At 33.9% G+C, this 12,105-nt stretch overlaps 1 protein-coding gene across 3 annotated transcripts in view; it reads left to right on the forward strand.

The window, feature by feature from the left end:
* The window catches only part of LOC116344512 (broad-complex core protein isoforms 1/2/3/4/5), a 79,893-nt gene that overhangs the window by 53,782 nt on the left and 14,006 nt on the right, over window positions 1–12,105 (forward strand). For all 3 annotated transcript variants that reach the window (XM_031773096.1, XM_031773099.1, XM_031773097.1), the window contains exons 3-10: window positions 5,017–5,208; window positions 5,357–5,459; window positions 5,578–5,967; window positions 6,048–6,114; window positions 6,186–6,282; window positions 6,419–6,483; window positions 6,605–6,755; window positions 6,885–6,974. In XM_031773096.1, the coding sequence (XP_031628956.1) occupies window positions 5,017–5,208; window positions 5,357–5,459; window positions 5,578–5,967; window positions 6,048–6,114; window positions 6,186–6,282; window positions 6,419–6,483; window positions 6,605–6,755; window positions 6,885–6,974 (1,155 nt within the window). The remainder of the gene's footprint in view (window positions 1–5,016; window positions 5,209–5,356; window positions 5,460–5,577; window positions 5,968–6,047; window positions 6,115–6,185; window positions 6,283–6,418; window positions 6,484–6,604; window positions 6,756–6,884; window positions 6,975–12,105) is intronic.

The following is a 12,105-nucleotide window of genomic DNA, read 5'->3' on the forward strand; positions in this document are numbered from 1 at the left end:
TGTTTGTATTGAAATTTTGTTGTAATTAAATGGATTTGAGAGAGAGAGATCGAGCGCACTAAAACATGAACTGAAATCTGTTTTTGTTTAATGTTTATCTATTAAATCGAATTGACTTGTGTGCGCTTGCGGCATCAATTTTGCACATTTATGGGGAATCGGCTCGCCTATTCAATGTTTCACATTCGTGCGCCTGCCAAATGCAAAATTGCGTACAAAGACATTTTCAAAGTTGGATAATTATGGAATATACTTGACAGGCCGCGCATTCGCTCTTGTGCGCCGACAATGCTCAATGGTGTTTTTTTTCCTTCGCTATCTGAAACACATATATACCAAATAATATGCACAAAAAAAAACAAATTTTTAATAATAAATTGTAAATGTGGTATGAATTGTGTGGCGATTTGTTATATTTGATTTCATTTTTTTTTGGTGCGATCGGAGAGAATTTGTAATGGCTAACCATTCCTTTAATTCGCCGTATGGAATGCGATTTTCTCGTTTTTAGCCAAAATGAACACGACAGAGGGAAACGAAAGTCGATTTGAGCATTATTATGCAATTTTCTTCTCGTAAAATCGAGTTCGACGGTTTTATTCACGCCATTGGAATTTATAAATGCGATCAACTCGTTTTTACCGATGATAAGAGAACAAGAAAAAAAAAACAAACGCCACCAAACAAATGAGAACAGTGAGAATTATGATCGGAGGTCCACAATAAACGAATTAGAAACAATAATAATGCATAACAACGCAACACCAACTCCAATGCGCGAGCGCGCTTACATAGACACGATACCGTTATGAATTGTGACGCATACCCAATTTGATCGATATAATTTTTATGAGCAAAACATTGCATTTTATCAATTTCAGATTGAGTCGGACTTTTTTTTTCCTCATAAAAATGAATTGTTGTTGTTTTCGAACGTATGCGTGTTCAATTTTATTGAGCACGACAGAAAAAAATGGTTCCATATATTCCTTTTAATATAGCCCGTGTGTGAGTGAATGTTTCTAGTTGTGCAATGACTTCAATCACACAATAAAATGGAATGCATTCTGACAAACGACGAATTCAATTGAATGGCAACTTAATGTTTAAACCAGTTGCGTTTTAGAGAACGCAAAAAATCTGTTGTTTGAATTTACAGTGAACGACGGCGAAAAAAAAATCACCATTGTGTACTCGTTGTGAAAACAAAAGAACAATTTATCGTTTGGGAGCCGAATGCAGTGAGAGAAGTACAGCAAACGGCAACACACACAAAAAAATGGCAACTTGTCAAAATGTGTGCGAATTGAAAGGCCGTTTTAAAAATGGCCTTATTTGCATGGCATCGAGAGAAGAAAAAAAAGCGGAGTGTTCGTGAGCAAGCACAGGAGCGGGAGTATATTGGAATATAACCAATCATTTGGCATGCATTTGGCTTCAATAGTTTTATCCATACACATCACTCCATGAACAGGAATTCGTGCTTCGGAAAGCCAGATAATAGCTAATGTTCGACCGCGTTTTTTTCTTCTCTCGCGCTATGAATGTGTGTGTGTGTGCTTCTCTCGCAACGTGTGTTCTCGTTCGACGTGATTTTTGACTCTGTGAAATGCGGTTGACATGCAAACTTCCATTTATGATTTACAGTTGCAATTAAAGTGTGAGCACGTCTAAGCTTAGCTAACAATGTTTACCAAAGCGCACAGACACACACGTACAAACACTCGCAAACAAATGGATCGAAAAAAATGCCACTCCAACCGATTTGTGTGTTTTTTTCTAGTTCAAACGCCCACAATAGAGTCAAATCCATTTCGGTGCATCAAAAACGTTTAGTAAAGGACTTGTGGCAAAAAAAAAACGCGAACGCGACAAAGTTCTGTTTGACATGCACAACAATTAACTTCCAATTCGGTGATCGCTTTTGCAACTATGGAAAATTGACGGATGTATCGCATTTCAATCGTTTTTCCATCGCATTGAAATCCGATTCCGATGTTGTTGTTTTTTCGTGCACGTTTGTTGTGGCGGAAATGTGCTTTGGGACGAACTTGAAAAAAATTAAATGCCATTCTATTATATTTTCTGTGAATTAAATGAAAGTTTCATTTGACAGTAAATCAAAAAAATAAAAATATGGTTACGACTAATCGATGTCAAAAACGAAATATATCCATTATGTGAAATGAGGTTAAGCTTTCTGCTTGTCCTTTCCATGTTTTTGTCATAGATTAACTATTACTCACATTTAGTTCGCATTTTTTTTACTCTGTTGTTGTTGTTGTTCACATTTGCACGTTTCGTCTCTTTTCAGTGCAACGAGAGCGTTAATAATTTGGATCCATAAATAAAAATTGGGACACATATTTCTAATCGTTTGTTTTTCGTGCTATTTCAGCTGCATTTAGTCTTTGGCACAAGTCCGACTAATGTGAATACAATAATCGTAAAATCGACAAAATGTTTTCTATTTTCCTTTCAAATCTCACACAAGTTTGATGCAGTAATTTTAAAACCCCCGATTGAAACGTGAAATAATGCTCGAAATGTAGCTTTGGAAACTGTGTGTCCCAACATTTAAAAAAAATGCCAACAATGCTTAAAACCATGAAAACTTTCAAGTTTTCCTTGATTCGAATTTCAAATAGAAAAGTTTTTCTTCTTTTTTTCTGGTGTGGAACCGTTTGTGGTGAAAAACTGTGGATAAAATATCCACGCAAAAGAATGTTTCCAAATGAAAACTAAACTGGACATGGATAATTCGATTGCATTGTTACGTAAAAGTTGTTTTGTTGTTTTTTTTTTGTGCAATTGCTGTGTGGTTCTATAGTGAATTGTGCACGTTGCACATGTGTCACTTAAGCCACTTAAATTGAATTCCCGTGCATTTTTGTGATAAACATTCGCACGTCGTGGATACATATCCACATACTAATGGCAATGACGATGTGAAACAACGAACGCAACGAAAAAAAAATCACACAACTAGCAAGCAGTAACACCAATGCTTTGTTTTTGTTTGTGTCATGATGCACACATTCTGTTTTATGAAGATAGTGATAGATATGTGACATCCACTGCGAATGCTTCTATTACGTGTGCTGTCATGTCAACGCAATGCAAGTTGTAATTGTCGTTTTTTTTCTCGCTCTCTTGTCTTATTGTTGTTTTTGCTATTAAGCGGAGCTTGTATAAAGTGAAGCTCGTGCTCGAGCGATGATTCATTGCAGGCCAGAGAGAAGTAAAATACGGCTCATTACTAATGTTGCCGCAACATGAAATATGTCTTCTGTGTTTTGCTCCCATATCTTGATGTCTCTGCTGTGTGTGTGTGCGTTTTTTTCGTTGTCGCCGTTGTTAGTGCTTTTTAAATTAAGTGCAAACATGTGGAAATATTTTGCGGCTTCATGGTCATCGCTTGACGGCATTCAATCTCTCTATTCAATCACTAGTTGTAGTAATTAGCGTTTCTTTTTTTTGTAATATGTCGAACGTGTGCCGTAATGATTGAGATAGCGCAGACGCATGCCGATTGAGTTGTTACATATTTTACACGAATCAGAACAAAACTAAATCATCAGAACAAGCTAAAGCAGAACTTTCACTGACTTTATTCTTGACTTTTTTTTCCGCAACCGAAAAAATACTGAGCTGAATAAAAAATTGAGTTAAAAGGTAGTTTGAAACTAACAACTCATTTTGTTTCTAACAGAGATCGAACATGTTCTAAGAATATGGCAATTCAATTAGTTTTATTGCCCGATTTGTGACTTTGTTTGTATTTGTATTGTTGCGAATCGTTGTGTCACCTCCACAATGCATTCTTCTTTTTTTTGTTCGAAATAAAAGAAGAAATTCTCGCATTCGTGAGGCAATAAAAAAAGTCACCTTCCATCGTAAATCAATCGATGAAAATTATTCATAAATCACGTATGTCCCGTTCAAAAATCAAATAACAAATGTACACAGTAAATCTAAACAACACCAGGCGTTGCAAAAAGAGAATAAAAAGAGCATACGCTAAAAATAGATCAATTGAAAGGTATCACTAATAACAAACTTTTATGCATTACTCCAAGCATCATACAATCAATCAAACGTTCTATTTTCGTGCGACGAATTGAGTCGCAGCTCTTTTTTTTCCTCAGAATTTTAAAAATAGACTTAAAAAAAAAAAACATAAAAGATGCACGCTGTCATTATTTACCCTTAATTAGACAACTGTTAATTGGCAATAGTTTTTGGAATCGAATAAAATCCACACCACTGAATAGGTGTGTGATGGATATGTGTGAGTGCGGCGCACAATGATGAGCGAACGAACACAGAAATCAATCAAACACCACATTTTTTTATGATTTATTCTCTCTAGCTCGCTGGCGATTTCTATTTCGATTTAATGATTCAACGGAAATCTACGCCATCAAAGTGGATTTGGTTCGAATTACAATCCACACAATTATTTCGTAACGCAATTGTAAAACTCTTAAAGGTCATAAAACACATACGAACTGCGTGTGTCGGTTGGCTTTGCAACTGCTTTGATTGAAAATGATTTTAGTTTTTTTTTGTTCGTTGTGGACACATTGCATTGTGAAGCGCAACACGTTGTTAGATCAACTGAAGCCACTTCAATTCACATGATTTAATACTCGCGAGCATCCGACAACAACAACAACAGCCGAATGGCTAGATAAAAAAAACGACAGTAATGAGTGGCCGCGAAAAAAGAAAACATATGTGCACAAAAGGGGGAAAGTAGAGAAGAACAGTCATAAATTATGTTTTATATTTTTTTATGGCGATGTACAGCGAAAGTCATCAAACGTGTAGATTTTTTCAGTTAACGCAATTTTCTTGATTCGCATTCACCGATCGCTGAAGCGATTTATTTCCTTTTACATCTTCACACAAAAAACAACCAATCATCTAATGCATTTTAATTTTTTCCGCTTCATTTTTTTTCTGTTCTCTGGGTGCTATTGCCTGCTGCTGCTCGGTGTTTTTGTAATACAGGTGGTCCTCTCGGCCTGTTCATCATATTTCCAGAGCCTATTTTTGGACCACCCTTCACGGCATCCAATTGTGATATTAAAAGACGTACGATTTGCTGAACTCCGAACGTTAATCGAATTCATGTACAAAGGTGAAGTAAATGTACAATACTGTCAGCTTTCTGCTCTGTTAAAAACAGCAGAATCGTTGAAGGTAAGTGTGTCTATGTGTGTGCGTGCGCTTAGCGCAATTGAGTGTGTAATTTACATCATTCGGTGCGCGGCACAAATGTGATGACTTTTACGATCTGATTATGTAATTCGAATGTTTTTTTTTTGCAATTTGTATGGCACACAATTAGGTAAAAGGTTTGGCCGAGATGACTAACCAAAGCTCAGCATTGAGAGAACCAGAACGAGAACAAGACCGCTTAAGACCCCCAACATCAAGCCCACAGAATTTAGGTATGAATAACAAAATAAGATTTCTAAACTCAATGCTTCCGCACATGAAGTCGTCAATGAATATATACCACCAATGATGGTTCTCATCATATTTATCATTGTTTTTTATTACACACAGATGCTACTGCAACAACAACAACAACAAATTCAAGTTTAAAACGATTGAGATGCAGTCCGTCACCGCCGAGGCATCATCAGCCACAACAACAATCGCCCCTACAAATCCATCGAATTTCGCCGATTTCAGAACGTCACCATGGGAGCGGTGAATCACCTCCCATATCCTCTTATCCGCGTAAATTAAACAGAGAACGAGAACGAGATTATAATCCGGAAACTGGTGCCGACGATCATTCACAACCGCTTAAGCTGAGACGAAAAGGACAACACCACGACGATAACAAACCATCCGATTATACGTCTTCAATTGATGGTCGCCGATCACGAACACCCGATGATATCGATGAAATGGACGAAGATGATGATGGAATGTCAAATGATCTGAATGGTTCGTGTTCACATCGATTTCATTTCATATTTATTTGGAAAAAATTGTCTTTAACTAAATGGAAATTTTTTATTACACAGAAACGGGAATCAACATGACGATAAACTCTTCTAATTCAATGAATTCTGTGCCACCGATTCGAAAGAGGTATATATCTATTGAATGAAATTCTTTTCAATTTTTGCTCAAATTGATAGTATTTTTTTTTTGTTTTACAGCTCATCGCCAACGCAACCATCAAACGTCAATTCGTCATCAAATCAAATGCAACAGCCTCCACCAAACTCGTCTGCCTCTTCTTTAATCACTTCAATGGTAATTTTCAATGCCACGAAAAATCATTAAGTATATTATTGTCACACAATTCTCATAAAGAGCTATTGTTGTACATTATTACTTAATTTACTTTAATATGCGGTTTGTTGATTTATGATCCATGATCTATTTTTAGATTCAAGTCGGGAATGGAAATGGTTCATCTGCAACGGGAAACGGAACATCGTCCGGCAGTGGAAGGTAATTACATTTTACGATTATCGGTTGTAATACAAACAATGCACTAAGTCATTCGAATGCTAAAAATACACAATCGTTTTTAATTTTTACTGATTTCGTGTGTGTGCATTTGTATTTACAGTGCAACAACAACATCAACATGCACGTCAACATCAAGCGGTTTGATTGCAACCAGTAGTGGAATTACTAGTCCAATGTTAAGTGATCCAACACTGTCCACCGAACCGATAGCTGGACCGTCTGGTTTGGGACCTGTTCAATCACATCCGCTGGTAAGACTTCGAAAATTCATTACAAAATATCTTAACCCCAAATCCGAACACCAACTAAATTTTCAAAAGTCTCACATTCTATTTCTTCCAATGCACTTGAATTTAATATGTTATCGTTTAATATTTCAGTCGCTGAAAAAAGAAGTTGACTGGGATCGTTCGGATGATAAATCAACTGGTGACTCAATATCGGATTACCGTGGCCATGTCCACGATTCGGTGAGTGAATTTTCCCGAATTACTTTTAAAAACTATTGATTTGATTCAAGATAAAAAAAAATTGGATCTTGCAAATGACCTACCCTAATAAATTTCACAAATAATTTTGAATGAGACATTTATACTACTGCATGCTTTTGTACTTTCACCCCATTCACCTCCACATTCATTTTATGTAAATAGTTATTCCACAATCATCCCCATTAAATTGACCAAATAAGTTGAAAAAGAAATTCCGAAAGTTCTCTCTTTTTTCAAGTAAATAAAACGGCCTTTTAATGAGGCGAAAAATAATTCTAGTTGCAAAAAACGAATATTTAATCCCTGCTTCGATGGAAAAATGTACTTCCAATATCGACAGCAAATTTAAATACGAAAAAAAATGCTTTATGTATGCATGTTTATTCTTTTGATCCAAATACTTCAATTGCAAAAAAAAATATGATATGTTATTGATGTTTTAGACTTTGTATATTTATGTGGTGTTGCATCCCAATTTATGTGTTTTCCCTTTTTATGAGCGAATTGCATGACGACGCAAGCACACAAACATGTTCCTCGCTTTCAAAAAAAAGTAAATATTTAAAAATAGAGGATAAAAAAAGAAGTAACCGATTTTCGAAATAAAATTAAATTTGTTTTGATAGACGTAAGTGTTGAACAACCGATTGAATATCGATCCATTCAAAATAGAAATAATGAATCATTTGAAAAATTGCAAACTCAATATAAAAATAAATGCTTGCTCTGTGACTTTATCAAACTACTTTTTTTTACGCGAAAAAGAAAACTTTGGTTGAAAGTTCCATATATTTCAATGGTGAAATCAATCGAAGGAATTTTGGCCTGTGCGCAATCGCCTGAACCAAATAAAAATCAAAATAAAAAAAAATAATAATAAACATCTTAATGCATCGAAGTTTCAAATGTGTAGATCGGAATTTTCGTGCATACATAAAGCATTCTTTTTTTTCTTTTCCATGTAGTTGATTATGTTTTTTGATATTTATATGTTTGTGTATCGGTGTATTTTACAACAAAATTTTCGTTTCAATTAACAAAGTATGAATCGGATGAGAAAAGACGAGTCTTAGCAAACTTTGCACAGACAAAGTAGCGGCTATTCTTATTTCTTGTGCAAATCATTTTTTTTTTTAAATAAATGTGTATATTTTTTTCCACAAATATTTCTCTCTCTGTCTGTCTATTTTGATGTGTCTGTTTGTTACTGCTTTCGATTTGTAAATTTGAGAAAAAAAAACACGATCGAACGAAAAAAAAAACATTTAACCGAAAAACAAAGCAAAAATAATTTATTTTAATAATCTGTGTGTTTATTAATACATAATTTAATTATTTTTTTTTTCGTTTTACATTTTGTTTAATTTATGAGAACTGTATTTCATCAGACAATAGAAATGTTTTCTTTAACAAAATGTGTACAACTCTTGCAAAAAAAAAGTTGTTGTGATTTTTGGTTATATTCGTTGATTTGTATTTTATTTTCCAAAAAAAGCAAAAAAAAATACAAGCCGGTAAACAAAATTGATTGTCAAAATTTCGATTGCAACTCAAGAATTTCGCACTTGCGTTTTTTTGTTGTTATGATTTCGATTTATTTCCATTTCGATAAATATCAAGATGAATTTTCGTTTATTTCCGTTTCGTAATCGATTGGATGCAATTTTGATTTGAATATGATTTTTTACAATTTCAGTTTTTTTCTTTACGTTTTTTATTCCTAATTTCAAAACTACAAAATACTCTTCGGCGATACAAATTCTCTGGCAAATCGCATTTCCAAATTTACAAATGTTGTTTTGAACACTTTGGCCATTCCACGTAAGAAGAGTATTTTGATCGCATCTGATTTTTTTTCTTTGAACTATTTTTTGCCATTCCTTTTTCTTTATTTGTAACATTTTTTTTTGGTTAAACAAATTGTTCTTATTATTGTCAAGAAGTTGATCTACGTTTTTTTTTGGATAATGGCTGTGCTATTATGTATTTTTTATAATAATAATAATATTACCTATCAATTTTACATAAATATTAAATATACTATTATTCAATAGAATTTAAACAAAAAAAAAAGACTTTGTCGAAAATCACATGAAAGAACCGAAACCGATGTCGATGCGCCGATGCGTACACGGCATTTGGTCAACACAAAAAAAAACTAACGAACACAAAATTCATTCGATGACCGAAAACCGTGTCAAAGAATGCAAAAAAAATAAGCAACATTGTGGAAATAAAATACAACTGATGCAAGAACAAAATTGTTAAACTTTTATCAAAATTACACCATTTTTTTGTTTACCAAAAATCTGCCTGTTCATTTGGAAACTTTACACTTCTTTGGTTATACACAATTTTTTTTTTATTTTTGAAAATAAAACATAATTCGATATTTGGTGACGTCAGACAAATAAAAACGGTATTCGATGTGAAAAATATGCGCGTGAAATGTGAAATAGTTTTTTAAAAAAAAGTATATACATATATGAAAATCCTAACTGCAATGCCGCTCCAAACAAAAATCGAACCTCAACTTCTTGAATAACTTTTTTTGTGCCTAAATCCGTCAATAGACTTGAAAGCATAGAATGCAGAGTAAAATTGTATTTTGTTTGATGGGAACGAAAGAGAAATTTTTTTTATAATAAATAAAAAGAAAAAGCAATTGAGTAAAAGAAATGAATCAGTTCAAGCAAGAAGAATGTATATTATTTCTGTTTTGAAAGAAGGAAAAAGAATCTACCAAAATTCCATTCACTGTCCAAATCGTATTTCTGCCCTTTTATTATTTTCTTGAATGCAAAAACAAAACCAAAAACCATTTAAATTAAAAACTTTTTTATTGGACAAATGTCAAATTGAAACTGATTTATATGATCAAACAGCAAGTATTATCTACATATTTACCATTATAATTATTAAAATCCCTTCTTTGCTTCACACACACCTTATCGTAGAGTAAATATTCTATTTTTTTCCATAAATTCAAATCATTTTCCAAACAAACAGCAATACCCAATTTGAACGAACGAACCTACCAAAAAAAAAAAAAACACCATGATAATAAAAATTTTAAATTTCTTTTTTGAAAAAAATTAATTTGACTTTTTCAAATTGAATTGGACAAATGAAAAAAAAAATAATCACGAAATTCCGAACAATACTCGAACAAATCAATTGTATTTCGATTGTTTTATGCCATAACAAACTTTTATTTGAACAATTAGAGTAGAATTTTGAAATTATCAATATTTATGACCAAAAATTAAAACAGCAACTGCTACCCAAGAGCAAATCTTCTTATAAATCTTACCCAATTCAAAATCAATGCATTTGTTTTTTTTTTATATTCATTACTACCTACAAAAATCAATGAACAAAATTGTTTTTCAAACAAACAAAAATTATTAACAAAATTTCAATTCGGACCAAAATCAAAATACAAAATTACCAACAACAACAAAATTAAAACAAATAAACTCAATTAACTTGCAAGAAAACCAAAATTAGCAAAAAATTACCAAAAAAAAAAATGAAAAAAACACTGAAAAAAACAAACCATGAAAAAAGAAGTTGATGTGGATTTTTGTTTGGTTACAGGATGCGTCAGGTGCACCACCAAATCCACACGATACACATAGCATCGTCGGAAGTGCTGGCCTTCAAATCTATCAATGCATGTATTGCGGTGCAACGTTTCCACATCAAAGCAAATTAACCCGTCACATTTTATCGCATTCGTTGGAAACAATGAGAGACAAGTCATTCGTTGCATTTGACAAATTTCGTGATGCAAGTCATTTGTTGCATTTGACAAATTTCCCGCACGAAGCACATTTTCCGCAAAGACCGTCATTGCTCGAACCGCTCGAACCGCCCGATGGTTCGATGGAAAGTGAATTTGCTGCAATGGCAGCGGCGGCTGCGATCGCAGCTGTCAGTGGCGGTGGCAGTAATTCAACACCGGGCGGCAATGGTGCATCGAGTACGAATGATCAAGGCAATGTAGTTTTATGTAAATTTTGTGGTAAAAGCTTTCCCGACGTGTCTTCATTAATTACACATTTACCTGTGCACACGGGTGATCGACCGTTCAAATGCGAATTCTGCGGCAAAGCCTTCAAGCTACGGCACCACATGAAAGACCATTGTCGAGTCCATACAGGTAAGGCAATCATTTTCGTTTTTTTTCCGTTGTTTTTTTTTTTCACATTTCTAGTCGATAAGTCATTCAATTGCAAATGAACAATTTTGATTGGTGGTACGATGCATTTTGACATTTTAGGTGAACGGCCGTTTCGGTGCTCCATGTGTGGCAAAACATTTTCGCGATCGACGATATTGAAAGCGCACGAGAAAACACACTTTCCAAAGTATGTGCGCAAATTTTTATCGCCAAGCCCGGTCGATGGTAAAGAGGAACCACCGCAATAATTAACAATGAACCTTAGTCGTCAGCTTGCCCGATTCGACGACAAACAAAAGAAGAAACATCATCATCATCATCAGCAGCAGCACCACCACCATTATCATCATAAACGCAAATTTTACTAAGAACAAAAACAAAAAAGTTTAGAGAGGAAGCAAGAACCAACACAAATACCACGCAATCCGGACAGAACTTAGAATTTCGAATGCAAACTATACCGCAACACGGCTCAGTGTTGACAAAGGAACCACGCTTCTTGGATAATTTACAGTTTGTCGAAATCATAACACATACATACACACACACATATACATAAACAGCAAGCAACTGAAAGAGAAACACAAAGAATGAAAGAAAGGATTTAAAATAAACATTTTAATGAATGATGCGATAAAAATGAAAGAAATAAAACAAACCACAACTTAATAAACAACAAAAAAAACCTATGAAATTAAATAGCAATATTTGGGGATTCACTTTACCGTAATTAAAATGCATATTTGAAGTTATTATTAAACAAGAAAGATAAAAAAAGCAAATATATATTCTATATTCTATATTATACATACAATCACCCACACACTACATTATCTAGAAATCTGAAGAAAGGAGACGAAAGAAAATTGTGTGTTTTAAATGTAATGGAAATAGTTTCGTTTGGATAAAAAAAAACAGAGAACG

The sequence above is a fragment of the Contarinia nasturtii genome, unplaced genomic scaffold (genome assembly GCF_009176525.2).
Source record: "Contarinia nasturtii isolate CC-2019 unplaced genomic scaffold, AAFC_CNas_1.1 Cnas_scaffold_1037, whole genome shotgun sequence".
NCBI classification, from domain to species: Eukaryota; Metazoa; Arthropoda; class Insecta; order Diptera; family Cecidomyiidae; genus Contarinia; species Contarinia nasturtii.